The 16,201-nt window shown below is 55.6% G+C and overlaps 1 protein-coding gene across 1 annotated transcript in view; it reads right to left on the bottom strand.

The window, feature by feature from the left end:
* Nucleotides 1–12,531, bottom strand: part of LOC122542287 (GATOR2 complex protein WDR24-like) — a 28,284-nt gene extending 15,753 nt beyond the window's left edge. The window contains exons 1-3 of the mRNA XM_043679882.2: nucleotides 11,843–12,531; nucleotides 7,325–7,502; nucleotides 4,191–4,970 (exon numbers count right to left, since the gene is read on the bottom strand). Of these exons, the coding sequence (XP_043535817.2) occupies nucleotides 4,191–4,970; nucleotides 7,325–7,502; nucleotides 11,843–12,314 (1,430 nt within the window). The 5' untranslated portion in view covers nucleotides 12,315–12,531. The remainder of the gene's footprint in view (nucleotides 1–4,190; nucleotides 4,971–7,324; nucleotides 7,503–11,842) is intronic.
* Nucleotides 12,532–16,201: the final 3,670 nt, after the last annotated feature.

The following is a 16,201-nucleotide window of genomic DNA, read 5'->3' as shown; positions in this document are numbered from 1 at the left end:
CACTTGGTACAACATCTTGTAAATTCAACTAGATTTCCTTTCATTCTCTAAACTCGAGCAAGTGTAACAACTAGGAGCAGGAGTAGGCCGTCAGGCCCATCGAGCCCCCTCCACCGTTCAATAAGACCACGGCTGATCTTTTCACGGACTCAGCTCCACTTACCCGCGCTCTCATCATAATCCTTGATTCCTTTACTGTTCAAAAATCTATCTTTGCCTTAAAAACATCCAACGAGGTAGCCTCAACTGCTTCACTGGGCAGGGAGCTCCTCAGACTCACTAACCTTTGGGTGAAGGTTCCTCCCTCAGCTCCGTCCTAAATCTATTCCCCCCCAGTTCAAGTCGGCCTGGACTGTTCGATCGCTCTGCGTAAGATAAATCCCTCCTCTCTGGAATTAATCTAACGAACCGTTTCCAACCTGCCTCCATGGTTGAATGTCGTCTGAGGCAAAGGCCAGGTCAGAGGCCACAGTGCCCCTTCCGACACACTGTACCTGCCGAGATGGGGAGGAGGGGCGACGGTTCAGCTTGGGGGGCACCGTACCTGCTGAGGGGGGGGCAAGGGGATGGGACAGGTGCACAATGTACCTTGTGAGGGGGATGAGAAGGTGGGGGTGACTGTACCTTGTGAGAGGGATGAGGAGGTGGGGGTGACTGTACCTGCTGAGGGGGGTGAGGGGGAGGAGGAGTTGGGGGTGACTGTACCTTGTGAGAGGGATGAGAAGGTGGGGGTGACTGTACCTGCTAAGGGGGGTGAGGGGGATGAGGAGGTGGGGGTGACTGTACCTGCTGAGGGGGGTGAGGAGATGAGGGTGACTGTACCTGCTGATGGGGTGAGGAGGTGGAGGGGTGACTGTACCTGGTGAGGGGCGTGAGGAGGTGGGGGTGTCTGTACCTGCTGATGGGGGGTGAGGAGGAGGAGGGGTGACTGTACCTGCTGATGGGGGGTGAGGAGGAGGAGGGGTGACTGTACCTGCTGAGGGGGTGAGGAGGTGGGAGTGACTGTACCTGCTGATGGGGGGTGAGGAGGTGGGGGGGACTGTACCTTCTGATGGGGGGGTGAGGGGGTGAGGAGGTGGGGGTGACTGTACCTGCTGAGGGGGGTGAGGAGGTGGGAGTGACTGTACCTGCTGAGGGGGGTGAGGGTGTGGGGGTGACTGTACCTGCTGAGGGGGGGATGGGGCGGGGAGGAGGTGGGGGTGACTGTACCTGCTGATGGGGTGAGGAGGTGCGGGTGACTGTACCTGCTGAGGGGGGTGAGGGGGATGAGGAGGTGGGGGTGACTGTACCTGCTGAGGGGGGGGTGAGGGTGACTGTACCTGCTTGGGGGGGTTAGGGGGATGAGGCGGCGGGGGGACTGATGGGGGGATGAGGGGGCTGAGGAGGTGGGGGTGACTGTACCTGCTGAGGGGGCTGAGGAGGTGGGGGTGACTGTACCTGCTGATGGGGGGGTTGAGGAGGTGGGGACGATTGTACCTTCTGATGGGGGTGAGGAGATGGGGGTGACTGTACCTGCCGAGGGGGGGGTGAGGAGGTGGGGGTGACTGTACCTGCTGATGGGGGTGACTGTACCTGCTGAGGGGGGGATGAGGGGGCTGAGGAGGTGGGGGTGACTGTACCTGCTGAGGGGGCTGAGGAGGTGGGGGTGACTGTACCTGCTGATGGGGGGGTTGAGGAGGTGGGGACGATTGTACCTTCTGATGGGGGTGAGGAGATGGGGGTGACTGTACCTGCCGAGGGGGGGGTGAGGAGGTGGGGGTGACTGTACCTGCTGAGGGGGGTGAGGAGGTGGGGGTGACTGTACCTGCTGAGGGGGGTGAGGAGGTGGGGGTGACTGTACCTGCTGATGGGATGTGAGGGGGGTGAGGAGGTGGGAGTGACTGTACCTGCTGAGGGGGGGTGAGTAGGTGGGGGTGACTGTACCTGCTAAGGGGGGGTGAGGAGGTGGGGGCGACTGTACCTGCTGATGGGGGTGAGTAGGTGGGGGTGACTGTACCTGCTGATGGGGGGGGTGAGGAGGTGGGGGCGACTGTACCTGCTGATGGGGGTGAGGAGATGGGGGTGACTGCACCTGCTGATGGGGGTGAGGAGATGGGGGTGACTGTACCTGCTGAGGGGGGGTGAGTAGGTGGGGGTGACTGTACCTGCTGATGGGGGGGGTGAGGAGGTGGGGGCGACTGTACCTGCTGATGGGGGTGAGGAGATGGGGGTGACTGCACCTGCTGATGGGGGTGAGGAGGTGGGGGTGACTGTACCTGCTGAGGGGGGGTGAGGAGGTGGGGGTGACTGTACCTGCCGAGGGGGGGGTGAGGAGGTGGGAGTGACTGCACCTGCTGATGGGGGTGAGGAGGTGGGGGCGACTGTACCTGCTGATGGGGGTGAGGAGATGGGGGTGACTGTACCTGCTGATGGGGGTGAGGAGGTGGGGGTGACTGTACCTGCTGAGGGGGGATGAGGAGGTGGGGGCGACTGTACCTACGGGGGGGGGGGGGTGAGGAGATGAGGGTGACTGTACCTGCTGAGGGGGGGGGGGAAATGAGGGGGATGAGGAGGTGGGGGTGACTGTACCTGAGGGGGGTGAGGGTGTGGGGGTGACTGTACCTGCTGAGGGGGGTGAGGGGGATGAGGAGGTGGGGGTGACTGTACCTGCTTGGGGGGGGTGAGGGGGACTGTATCTGCTTGGGGGGGGAGGGTGAGGGGGATGAGGCGGCGGGGGGGACTGTACCTGCTGAGGGGGCTGAGGAGGTGGGGGTGACTGTACCTGCTGATGGGGGGTGAGGAGGTGGGGACGACTGTACCTGCTGATGGGGGGTGAGGAGGTGGGAGTGACTGTACCTGCTGATGGGGGGGGTGAGGAGGTGGGGGCGACTGTACCTGCTGAGGGGGGTGAGGAGGTGGGGGTGACTGTACCTGCTGAGGGGGGTGAGGGGGATGAGGAGATGGGGGCGACTGTACCTGCTGAGGGGGGTGAGGAGGTGGGGGCGACTGTACCTGCTGAGGGGGGGTGAGGAGGTTGGGGTGACTGTACCTGCTGAGGGGGGTGAGGGGGATGAGGAGATGGGGGTGACTGTACCTGCTGAGGGGGGTGAGAGGGATGAGGAGATGGGGGTGACTGTACCTGCTGAGGGGGGGTGAGGAGGTTGGGGTGACTGTACCTGCTGAGGGCAGGGTGAGGAGGTGGGGGTGACTGTACCTGCTGAGGGGGGGTGAGTAGCTGGGGGTGACTGTACCTGCTGAGGGGGGGTGAGGAGGTGGGAGTGACAGTACCTGCTGATGGGGGGTGAGAGGGATGAGGAGATGGGGGTGACTGTACCTGCTGATGGGAGGGGTGAGGGGGGTGAGTAGGTGGGGGTGACTGTACCTGCTGAGGAAGGTGAGGTGTTGGGGGTGACTGTACCTGCTGAGGGAGGTGAGGGGGATAAGGAGGTGGGGGTGATTGTACCTGCTGAGGGGGGGGGCGGTGAGGAGGTAGGGTGACTGTACCTGCTTAGGGGGATGAGGAGGTGGGGGCGACTGTACCTGCTGAGGGGGGGGTGAGGAGGTGGGGGTGACTGTACCTGCTGAGGGGGGTGAGGGGGATGAGGAGATGGGGGTGACTGTACCTGCTGATGGGTGGGTGAGGAGGTGGGGGTGACTGTACCTGCTGATGGGATGTGAGGGGGGTGAGGAGGTGGGGGTGACTGTACCTGCTGAGGGAGGTGAGGGGGATAAGGAGGTGGGGGTGATTGTACCTGCTGAGGGGGGGGGGCGGTGAGGAGGTAGGGTGACTGTACCTGCTTAGGGGGATGAGGAGGTGGGGGCGACTGTACCTGCTGAGGGGGCGTGAGTAGGTGGGGGTGACTGTACCTGCTGATGGGGGTGAGGAGAGGGGGGTGACTGCACCTGCTGATGGGGGTGAGGAGATGGGGGTGACTGTACCTGCTGAGGGGGGGTGAGTAGGTGGGGGTGACTGTACCTGCTGATGGGGGGGGTGAGGAGGTGGGGGCGACTTTACCTGCTGAGGGGGGTGAGGAGGATGGGGTGACTGTACCTGCTGATGGGGGGGGTGAGGAGATGGGGGTGACTGTACCTGCTGATGGGGGGGGGTGAGGAGGTGGGGGCGACTTTACCTGCTGAGGGAGGTGAGTAGGTGGGGGTGACTGTACCTGCTGAGGGAGGTGAGGGGGATGAGGACGTGGGGGCGACTGTACCTGCTGAGGGGGGTGAGGGGGGGTCCTGTCTTTCCAGATCCTGGCACTATGTTGCCAGTCGCTCCCGTTCCTGTGTAAATGATCTTCAGCATCCTCCAGATCTGCGCCACCTGGTGGCGGCTGAGTTGCCGGGCGACGGCGGCGTTACGGTCACAGAGTTCAGGCAGGGGCCCTCCGCTCAGGCTATACCGGGCCGCTGTCTCAGCGAACCAGTCCATGGAGGCGGCACCGGGCCGCGTCTCAAAAAGGCTGAGGGCACTCGAGACGTTGGTGAACTGTTCAGCGGGGTCCGGACGCCGGGCAAAGAAGAACGGGTACCGGCGGTCGGCAGCCAGGGCCTTGCGGTGGCTCTCGGCCGAGCACAGGCCCTCCTTGACGGCGAAAGCCACGTCCCCAAATAGGCCGAAGCACAGGCCCTCGGGTACGGCCTGGCCTGCCGGCCGCTGGGCGTCCTTGAAGAAATGGTGGTAGAGGGTGCTGTCCTTTGAGCCGGACAGGAGGAAGTGGGGGTCGTGGCTATGGCGCCAGGCAATGCCAGTGGTGACATCCCGGTGCTCCTCAAACATGGCGAAGGGGACGTAGGGTCTGCGGACATCCCACACGTAGATGTTGTGGTCCACCATCATGGAGCAGGTGGCGATGTGGTACCTCCTGTCTGGCCGCCAAAGGACGTGTGCCACGGAGGCGATGGTCTGTACACAATACATCTCCCTGGCCTTGTAACCAGTCAGGTCCCAAACCTTCACCATCTTGTCCCGGCCTCCGGTCACCAGGCAACCCCTGCACAAGAAACAGAAAGAGGCGAAGGCTAGATTCAACCAATAAGGAGCAGGCTGGAAACCTCTAGCTGTACCCGCTCCCCCAACTCATTACGTTACCATTCATCGGCACAGAGAGCTCCCCACCATACTCTGCGGTTATAGCCGGTAAAGACAGAGTTAAAAACTCATTTGCCTTCGATAGCAAAATTTGAGGAATAACAAAACATGAGGGTGATGAAACTGACTGCAGTGGGATGGGGGGGGGGGGGGGGTGAAGAGTGGGGTGGAGAAGGGGGGGAGAAGAGAGAGGGGTGGAGAGGGGGGTAGAGATGGGGGAGATGGTGAATAGAGAGGGGGAGAAGAGAGGGAGGTGGAGATGAGGGGGTGAGAAGAGAGAGGGGGGAGGAGAGAGAGAGGGGGGAGGAGAGAGAGAGGGGGGAGGAGAGAGAGGGGGGGGAGGAGAGAGAGGGGGGGAGGAGAGAGAGGGGGGAGGAGAGAGAGGGGGGAGGAGAGAGAGGGGGGAGGAGAGAGAGGGGGAGGAGAGAGAGGGGGGAGGAGAGAGAGGGGGGAGGAGAGAGAGGGGGGAGGAGAGAGAGGGGAGAAGAGAGAGGGGTGAGAAGAGAGAGGGGGTGAGGAGAGAGAGGGGGTGAGAAGAGAGAGGGGGTGAGAAGAGAGAGGGGGTGAGAAGAGAGAGGGGGTGAGAAGAGAGAGGGGGTGAGAAGAGAGAGGGGGTGAGAAGAGAGAGGGGGTGAGAAGAGAGAGGGGGTGAGAAGAGAGAGGGGGTGAGAAGAGAGAGGGGGTGAGAAGAGAGAGGGGGTGAGAAGAGAGAGGGGGTGAGAAGAGAGAGGGGGAGAAGAGAGAGGGGGGAGAAGAGAGAGGGGGGAGAAGAGAGGGGGGTGAGAAGAGAGAGGGGGTGAGAAGAGAGAGGGGGTGAGAAGAGAGAGGGGGTGGGAAGGGAGAGGGGGTGAGAAGAGAGAGGGGGTGAGGAGAGGGGGGAGAAGAGAGAGGGGGGAGAAGAGAGGGGGGGAGAAGAGAGGGGGGGAGAAGAGAGGGGGGGGGAGAAGAGAGGGGGGGAGAAGAGAGGGGGGGAGAAGAGAGGGGGGGAGAAGAGAGGGGGGGAGAAGAGAGGGGGGGAGAAGAGAGGGGGGGAGAAGAGGGGGGGGAGAAGAGAGGGGGGGAGAAGAGATGGGGAGGAGAAGAGATGGGGAGGAGAAGAGATGGGGAGATGGGGTGAATAGAGAGGGGGAGAAGAGAAGGGGAAGGGGGTGGAGAAGAGGGGAGGAAGGGGGGAGAGAAGGGGAAGAGAAGTGGCAGAAGGGGGGAGAAGATGATGGGGAGAAGGGGGGGGAGAAGATGATGGGGAGAAGGGGGGGGAGGAGGAGTGGGGGAGAAGAGTCGGGGGGGGTGGGGGGGAAGAGACCATCTAGACATGGTGGCCCCATTCTACAGAGCGAGCAGGGACAGAGGGGTCTGGGAGTTCATGGGCATCGATCTTTCAAAGGTGGTAGGATATACTGAGGAAGTCGTGAGAGACGTGTATAGGATCCTGGGCACTGAGTACAAAAACAGACCTTTATACTTTATAAAGGTCTGGGTGGGCCCCAACAAGAGAATTACCTCCTGATCTGGTCACACTTGAGGACAGATGTGAGGGTCCCTGAGTGGGTAGATGTTATCAGAATGGTTCCAGAGATGAGGGAATGTAGCTACAAGGGTTAGGTTGGAGACAGTGTGAACAGAGGAGACTGAGGGGAGATTCAGTGGAGATGGAGGTCAGGTCTCATTAGGGTAAATGAGGAAAAGCTGGGTAGAGGTGGAGAGGAGAGACAGATTGAATGCTTTGGGAGAGTGATGCAGGGTTTGGATGGGAAGAGACACTAATGAGCTGGAACTCGGAGCTCAGGAAGTGGAGATGATGAACAATCCATTTAAAAAGGAAATGGTGGGCTTTTGGAGGAAGACAATCACAGGCCAGGAAATGGAACTGCTGCTCAGAGAGCTAGCATGGACTGAACGGGATGAATGGCTTCTTTAGTGCAGTAGGTGACTCAATATAACTAACCAAAGGAAATACATCGCTGTTCCTTCAGTTTTGGGTCAAAACTCTGGAGGTGAGTCGCCCTACACCCACATGGAGTGCAGCGGCTCATCTGGAGGGCAACTAGGGATGGACAGCAAATGATGGCCAACGCGATGAAGCCCATGTGCCCTGAGTAAGTAAATTCCTCCACAACGGAGCAGCACTTTGTGAGGTGGCACTGACCCAAACGGAAGGGAGGAGTCTCTGAGTACGCTGTCACATGTACCTGAATGTGTACTTTCACATGCCAGTGTACAAACACACCTTGTCCCCTCACCCAGGCTCTGTCCTACCTGTCATCCGGGTGCCAATCACAAGAGAAGACGGGCCCGTTGTGGGCTGTGAACATCCTCTCACACCGGTCAGGTCTCCGCATGTCCCACAGCTGGACGTTCCCATTCTCAAAGGTAGCAGCGAAGGTGAAGAAATCACGGGCGCTGAAGTGGACATTGCGCACGCTCTCCGACTGACCTGCAGGAGGCAGTTGCAGCACAGTAACATTACAAGGGAGTCCCAGCCTAACAAACCAGACCAGAGTTATACTTTCCACAAACAATAGGAAGCTGGGCGATGTGCCCGTGAAATGGGGTCACCGTTGTGACATAGAGAGCACGGAGGCCAATTTCTACACAGCAAGCTCCAATAAATAGCAAATCGACAGTCACCACGCTGTCCAGTTTCAGTGACAAATAAACATTGGCCAGATTCCCTTGAAGAATGGGCTCCTGCCCCGAGACCTTTCCCATTGACCTGAGAGAGCAGGCAGTGTGAAAGACAGCACCTCCAATAGGGCTCTGTTGGTACTGCACTGTGGATTGGTACTCATTCGACAGAGCTAACAGTACAAGTCATTGCATGATCAGGATGATCATATTGAGCTGTGGTGGTGGCTCAAAGGGCTGAATGGCCTACTCCTGCACCTATCCTCTATGTTTCTACTAATTAAAAGAGCCTTTCTGATACATTTAACCCCTGCCCTTCCTCACCGTTGCTTTTAAGCAGCATATCAGGAGCACATGGTGATGAGAAACAGGGAGAAATTTCCAAAGCTTGGAGCATGGTTAAAAAAAAAGTGGGAGAAGAGATTGAAGAAGAGGAAGCCAGAGATTACGTAGTCAGAGGGTGGGAACGCTGCAGACGATTAGAGATAGGGAAGGGACTCCGAAAGATTTGAACGGAACAACAATTTTAAAAATCAATGCTTACCCTGAACAGTAACCGGTGTAGATTATTAAAAAATCACATGACACCAGGCTATAGTCCAACAGGTTTAATTGGAAGTGCTTTTGTACACCCCAGTCCAACACCATCATCTCCAAATCCGTGTAGATTAGTGAGCACAATGAGTGAGGGTTAAACAGGACTTGGTACAAGAGACACAAAGTGAGCATCAGAGAAAGAGTCCCCAGACAGGATGGCAGTGGAAGAGCTGGGTGTGGACCTGGCAAACGCATGGGTGAGAATCCCAGCAGCTGATCAGGCCAGGGCACAGGAAAATGTCACATTGACTGTCACCCAGGAAGGTCAGGAGGTCAGACAGGAATCCAGGATTGTTGTTGAGGAATCACTACCATTTGGAACCGAGGTGGGGGGAGATCAGGGTAACCTCCCTGGACTAGCAATCCATGCTAATGTTCTGGGGACATAGGTTCAAATCCCGTCACGACAGACGGAGTTTAGATTCAATGTGATCGATTAAATCTGGATTCGAGAGCGAGTCTCAGTGACACTGACCACTGTGTGGTTAGAAACTCTCCCTCTCAGGTCCTTTAGGGAAGGAGAATCTGCTCACTCTGGCCTACACGTGACTCCAGGCCCAAAGTGACATGGTAGGTTCACAACTGGCCTCTGAAATGGCCCGGAAAGCCGCTCATGGCCAATTAGGGATGGAATGACACACACAGCCCATGGAAGGAAGGAGGAAGATGATTTTTAAAAAAGAATGAAGTTTGTGGCGGGCAGCTAAGCACATGGCCAATTGTAAATCTTATATTTCTGTAAACGTGGGACATTCTCGGTAACTGTTCAGCAGCACATCCATAAGAAATAGGCTGGCACAGTGGCTCAGCAGTTAACACTGTTGCCTCACAGCGCCAGGGGCCCTGGTTCGATTCCAGCCTCGGGTGACTGACTGTGTGGAGTTTGCACATTCTCCCAGTGTCTGCGTGGGTTTCCTCCGGGTGCTCCGGTTTCCTCCCACAGTCCGAAAAAAAATGCAAGCCAGGTGAATTGGCCACGCTAAATTGCCCGTAGTATTAGGTGCATTAGTCAGGGTAAATATAGGGTAGGGGGTCTGGGTGGGTTACTCTTTAGAGGGTCGGTGTGGATTTGTTGGGCCAAATGGCCTGTTTCCACACTGTAAGGAATCTAATCTAAATAGGAGCAGAATTAGGCCATTCAGCCCATCAGGTCTGCTCCACCATATGTTTCTCGAACCCATTCCCCTGCCTTTTCCCTGTAACCCTAGATTTCCCCTTAGCAGACAGGAACTATCTGTCTCTGTTTTAAATACCCTCAATGACATGGCCTCCATAGCCCTCTGCAACAATGCACTCCACAGATTAACCACCTTCTGGCTGAAGAAATAGTTTTCTTCTTTATTATTCATACAGGATGAAGGTGTCACTGGCTAGGTCAGCAATCATTGCCCGTCACTAATTGCCCAGAAGGCAGTTGGGAGTCAACCATATCGCTGTGTGGTCTGGAGTCCCATGTAGGCCAGACCGGGTGAGGACAGCAGATTTCCCTCCCTCAAGAACATTATTGAATCTAGATGGGTTTTTACCACGGTCGACAATTGTTTCATGGTCATCAGTAAATTCTTAATTCAAGATTTTTCTTTTAATTTGCATAAGTACATGAATAAGAATTTTTTTCTTTTTTTATTATCCCCCCACACTACTGCCTAATAGCAGTAGTATGTATTTTTCCGCAGCACCCATGGTGTGTGTGTGTGCAGGTGTGGGACACAGTGAGAGACAACAGGTGTACAAATCTTTGTTCAATTTCCACCACCAGGAAGATAGGAAAACACCCGGGTGGCCAGTGACAAGCACTGCCCTTCACATCAAAGGGCAGTGCTGTGTGATCAAAACAGTGAAGGGGAGGGCAGGGACTACATCAAAATAGAGTTGGAGGGGGATATAATGCACTCCACTCCCTGCGGCGCCCACCGCTCCCTGAACAACTCCAGGGTGTTGGTGGTCACCGCGTGCTCCTTCTCCAAGGACACCCGGGCTCTAACGTAACCGCGGAAGAGGGGCAGGCAGTCGGCCCTAACGACCCCCTCCACGGCCCGCTGCCTGGACCTGTTGATGGCCAGTTTGGCCAGGCCCAGGAGCAGACCCACGAGGAGGTCTTCAGACCTGCCCTCCTTCCTCCGTACCGGGTGCCCAAAGATCAGGAGCGTGGGACTGAAGTGCAGCCAAAAGCAGAGGAGGAGGTTTTTCAGAAAATCAAAAAGGGAGTGCAAACGCCCACACCCAATATATACGTGGTCCACGGACTCCACAGCGCCACAGAACAAGCAGTTGGGCTGGGAGTCCGTGAACCACCGCAATCTGTGGGACTACCGCATGCAGCACCCTCCATCCCAGATTCCCGAGAGGAAGGGGGAGGACTCCCGCGTATAGAGCCCTTCACTGGGGTTGATCCCCACCGCCCGGTGGTAAATGGGCACCCCAGGGTGTGTCCAGGTGGATGAGGGTGTGCAGCAGCAGTCTGTACAGGGCCCTCTGTGATACACCCCTGAAAGGGACAAAACTAAAACTCCAGAGACAGCTCAGGTTGTGGGGCACAGGCTCCCGCAGGAAGTACAGGACCCTGGGGGCCAATGTGAAATTCCGTCCGGGCAGGAGTGAGCACAGACGGGATCCCACCGCACACCTGAGCATCCTCCAACTGGGGCACTACGTCAGGTCCGAGCACCGCCGTTTTAAGGTGCCGAACGGCAGTGGCCATGAACCAGACGTCTACCGCTGCCCTGCTCGCTATGTCCTGCGGCAGCGTCAGCCCAGACCCCAGCCACCCAGCACGTCCCCGACTCCAAGGCCCTCCCCTCCACTCGAAACCAGGAAACCAGAAATCTTTGGAGAGATAGGGGCCAGGAGCAGGCAGGTGGGATTCGTTTAGTTTGGGATTATGGTCGGCACAGACTGGTTGGACCGAAGGGTCTGTTTCCGTGCTGGAGGATTATGACTCTTAATTGAATTCAAATCCCACCAGCTGAGGGATGACCTTATCGAGGTTTATAAAATCATGAGGGGCATGGATAGGGTAAGTAGACAAGGTCTTTTCCCACCTTGGGTGGTGGAGTCCAGAACTAGAGGGCATAGGTTTAGGGTGAGAGGGGAAAGATATAAAAGAGACTTAAGGGGCAAATTTTTCACACAGAGTGTGTGAATGTGTACATGTATGGAATGAGCTGCAAGAGGAAGTGGTGGAGGCTGGTACAATTACAACATTTAAGAGGCATTTGGATGGCTATATGAATAGGAAGGGTTTGGAGGGATATGGGCCAAGTGTTGGCAAATTGGATTGATGAGTTTCGGATATCTGGCTCGCATGGACGAGTTGGACTGAATGGTCTGTTTCCGTGCTGTACATCTCTATCTGCCCTGGTGGGATTCAAATCCCTCCTCACCTCAGTTCTAAAGGGTCATCCCTTCACCCTGAGGCTGCGGCCCCAGGTTCTAGTCTCTCCTCTGAATGGAAACACCTACCCCATGCCCACTCTACCCAGAGGCCTCTGCGAGTTTCGATCCGATTTCCCCCGCTCCCCTCCCCCACATCGAGCTCGGTCAGGGGCCTACCTGAAAAGGTGCAGACGGACTCCTTCCTCCTCAGGTCAAAGCACTTCATGGAGCCGTCCTGGGATCCGCTCAGGAGGATGTGCAGCTCCACGGGGTGGAAGCACACCTTGTTGACTGTGCGCTTGTGCTCCATGAAGAGCTGGTCCTGCTTGTTGCGTGACTGCTTGCCCAGGTTCCAGGTCACCACTGCCCCATTGGTAGCCGCCGTGGCCAGCAGGTTGTCCTCCGCCTGGTGCCAGGCCACATCGGCACAGCTGAGGTTAAGCGAAGGCTTGCGGCCTACCCGCAGGTTGGCCTTCTCGCACAGCTGCTCCTCCTCGATGGCGTAGACCTTGAAGATGTTGCGCCCGGCTACCGCCACCTGGGAGCCGTCACGACAGACGCTGATGGCGTTGGCGGGTGCGTCCAGGTTGCAGGACATGGTCCTGCCCCCGACGGCGCTTCCGCCCAAAGCTGTGGCCATTCTCGCCATGACGCGGGGTGGTGAGGGAGCGCGAGCAAGTCACTCGGCCGTCCGTGGTGTCCTCCACCCACCGAACCTAACTGTCATGGCTGACATTGCCGATCGTTGATGTGCATTGCCACGGTTACTAGGGCCTGCAGAATGATGGAAACAGGTGGGTCACAATTGAATTGGAACAAGGCTGATTGCAACCTCCCCTCCCCCTCCAAACACATCCACCCCGAAATCCAGATTGGCGACCATCTTCCATAACAACACACCTAGCTCGGCAGTAACTCTCTGTGCCCTTTCAGGTCAGAGGATGTTGGTGGCTACATCCCAGCTCTGTCCACTTATTCTTTCCTGGATTGTGGGCATCACTGGCAAGTCCAGCATTAATTGCCCATCCCTAACTGTGTCTGAGACGGTGGTTGGACCACTGCACCCCGGTGGGCGGTTTGAGAGGGATTTCCACGATTCTGACCCAGCAACAACAAAGGTACAGTGATATATTTCCATGTCAGGATGGAGGGGATGGTGTATGGTTTGGAGAGGAACTTCCAGCTGGTGGTGTTCCCAAGTATCTGCTGCCTTTGTCCTTCGAGTTGGAAGTGGTCATGGGTTTGGAAGGTGCTGTCCCAGGAGTCTTGGTGAATTTATGCACGTTATTTTGTGGATGGTATGACCTGCTGGTACTGAGTCTGGGTCTGGAGTCAAATGTAGGCCAGACCGGATAAAGACAGCAGATTTCCCTCCCTACGAGTTTTTACACCAGTGGACGGGGGTTACAATCCGCCCCGGATCCATGACCGAATGATTCCCCTCATCAATGCCACTAGACGAACGCACGGTTAACCTGATTGCAGTTGGTGGGATCTTGCTGTGCACCTGTTGGCTGCCAGGCCTGCCCTAAGTGACAGCACCTAACTAAGCGGCCGACTGAGCCGACGAAGTGCCGGCTAGGAGAATGGGAAAGGCGCTATGTAAATGCCAGAAGGTGAGAGAATGATTTCCCCCTCGGCTGGTGCTGTGGTCCAGATCACACTGTCCCCTTCAAGCAGCAGAGATGGATTCAACCAATAAATTCCCACAAAACACATTTCTCGGTGTTACAGGGAAAGAGCGGCCGGAGTGGAATTAATTGGAAATGTTTTTCTCTTCAAACAGCGGATGCAGGGTCGATGGGCTGAATGGCCTACTGTATTGTATCAGCCTGCACTGCTATCTGTCTTGATGTGTTAACTGGGAGGAATCAGTGAACTCTATCCGGGTCTCTCTCTCTCACAGGGCTCGGGTGACTCAGGGGAAAGCTAAGGCTAAGCAAAGAGTCAAATTCTTACAGCTGCTCCCTCCAAATCATCAAGTTCCCCTTCCTAATTACAGAAATGTGAAACTAACCACTGAAGTAATACTGGGCCTTAACAAAAACAGAGGCTGTTTTCACCAACAGCTTCGCGAGCTGCTTCTCAAACACTCTCACCTTCGGACGAGAGCTCTCCCTGACTCCCACCCCTACAAACCCAGGCAAACCAGTCCCCATAAACCTCTGAAGCAGTTGCAGTAATGTCAATTTAACATATATTTATTCAGTATTTCACCATTTATACAATTGCTTCAATAGTTTATTCTATAATCCGGATGGGGCCAGAATGTGGTGACATTATCTACTTTTCACTGTACCCAGGTACAAGTGACAATATATCTACACTAAACTTCACATTTCTTCCTCGCTGGGGCTGTTACTTTCTGATTTAATTTACTCCCGCAGGGGTGAGGCCAGCACTTGCTGCCCGTCCCTGATTGTGTTTGAAATAACCAATTCAGGGGGGCATTTAAGAGTTGACTATTTTGCTGTGGGTCTGGACTCACATGTAGACCAGACCGGGTAAGGGTGGCAGATTCTCTTCTCTATTTGGACACTGGTGAACTTGACTGGGTTGGTAATCGACATTAGTGTTTTTCTTTTAAAGAATTGAATTTAAATTGCCCCGGCTGCCTGATGGGATTCGAACTCACATCCCCAAAACATGGGCCAAGGCCTTTAGTGTGAGTGAAACGACCAGTACGCTAAATCCCTGTGTACCTGGTGAGCCAGTCGGAGGCTGTTCTTATGCTGAATTGAACACCAAATTTCATTTAGATTTAGATTAGATTACAGTGTGGAAACAGGCCCTTCGGCCCAACAAGTCCACACGACCCGCCGAAGCGCAACCCATCCATACCCTACATTTACCCCTTACCTAACACTACGGGTCAATTTGCATGGCCAATTCACCTGACCTGCACATCTTTGGACTGTGGGAGAAACCGGAGCACCCGGAGGAAACTCACGCAGACACGGGAGAATGTGCAAACTCCACACAGTCAGTCGCCTGAGGCGGGAATTGAACCCGGGTCTCAGCGCTGTGAGGCAGCAGTGCTAACCACTGTGCCACCGTGCCGCCCACGATGTGTAGCATCATTGGAGTGAAACAAGTCCACAGCCACATCCGACAATAACAGGGCAGGTGACTGACAGCCTAACCAAGGGGGAGATTTAAAATGGAGCTTCGTACAGGATGGAAGGCACAGAAAGGTTTCAGAGAGGGAATCCCAGAGTGAGCTGAGGGCATGGCTTGCCATCGTGGAGGACAGACAAATGGGATCCCAGAGATTCCATTCAGAAATGGTACTGACGAGTATGTTGAAAATGGTAACAAACTCCACCCCATCTGATGGCACCATGCAGTTCTGGTTTGGAAAATGTGAATATTTCAGGTTTTGAAGGGGACAGATGTCTCCCAGCTGTCTAAATTGTGCATAATTCTGGTTATAACCTCTAGCCTGCACCTCCCTGATGCCGCGGGCAATTTAGCATGGCCAATCCATCTAACCTGCACATCTACATGACTGTGGGAGGAAACCCACGCAGACATGGGGAATGTGCAAACTCTACACACAGTCACCCGAGACTGGAATCGAACCCGGGTCCCTGACGCTGTGAGGCAGCAGTGCTAACCACTGAGCCACCGTGCCAATGTCTGACACAGCTTGGTGCTGCTTAAGGGGGCAGTGGGGCTGATTCGACAGGAGGTTTCATCTGAGAAATTTCCCACAAAAGGGACATTGCTCAGGGTTGCGGGGAAAGGGCGGCGGGAGTGGGACTGATCAGAGATCTTTTCAAAGAGCGGGTGCAGGGTGGACGGGCCAAATGGCTTTGTTCTGTGCTGCTATCTATCTTGAAGTGTAGGGAACGACAACATGGTGGAATGTAGCAGGCAGGGATGGGAACACTGGGGACTTGGTTAGCATTGACCATTTGAGCGTGAATCAAAGGGTATAACTTCCTATCTGGCTCACTCCCCATTCTCTGGGATGTAGCATGAAGTAAGATGTAACGGTCACAGACTTGAGTTTCACATGTCACTGTGTCGCAGAGTGATGGACAGAGCTACACAGAACAGAGTAAGCGCCAGTTTCTCAACCTCGGAGTTAACAGAGGTCAACCCAGGGAAACGCTACATTCAGTCCCTGGCTGAGAAACGGGACAGGAACCAGAGTTTTGCCCATCCCTCGAGCAAGGTCTCAGGGTAAATCTAACCTCGCCGGCCTGTCTCCAACCAGAAAGGGAGGGAAAATACCAAACCCATTTCTCCATCCCTCCCTACCCAGCGCCATCCAAAAATTGCAGTGATTTCGGCTCCAATGGAGAGGGAACTGGAAAGAGGGAGTTCACGTGAGGCACTTCTGATTCTGCTATTTTTCACAGTAGATCCAGTGAAACGTGCAAACTACAAGCTGGTAACCAGGAAGAGCGTGATCACCAACTCTGTAACCCAGGGAAATCCCAACAAATCCACTTGGGAAACCAAAGAGAATCAAGACAAGACCACCCCCCCCCCACCCAGAGCTGTCTTATTGGGTAGATCCTGGAAAAA

Source organism: Chiloscyllium plagiosum, unplaced genomic scaffold (genome assembly GCF_037043375.1).
Source record: "Chiloscyllium plagiosum isolate Xiang-an unplaced genomic scaffold, Cpla_swu_hap1 HiC_scaffold_33, whole genome shotgun sequence".
NCBI classification, from domain to species: domain Eukaryota; kingdom Metazoa; phylum Chordata; class Chondrichthyes; order Orectolobiformes; family Hemiscylliidae; genus Chiloscyllium; species Chiloscyllium plagiosum.
This window is presented reverse-complemented; position numbering and strand designations above follow the sequence as displayed.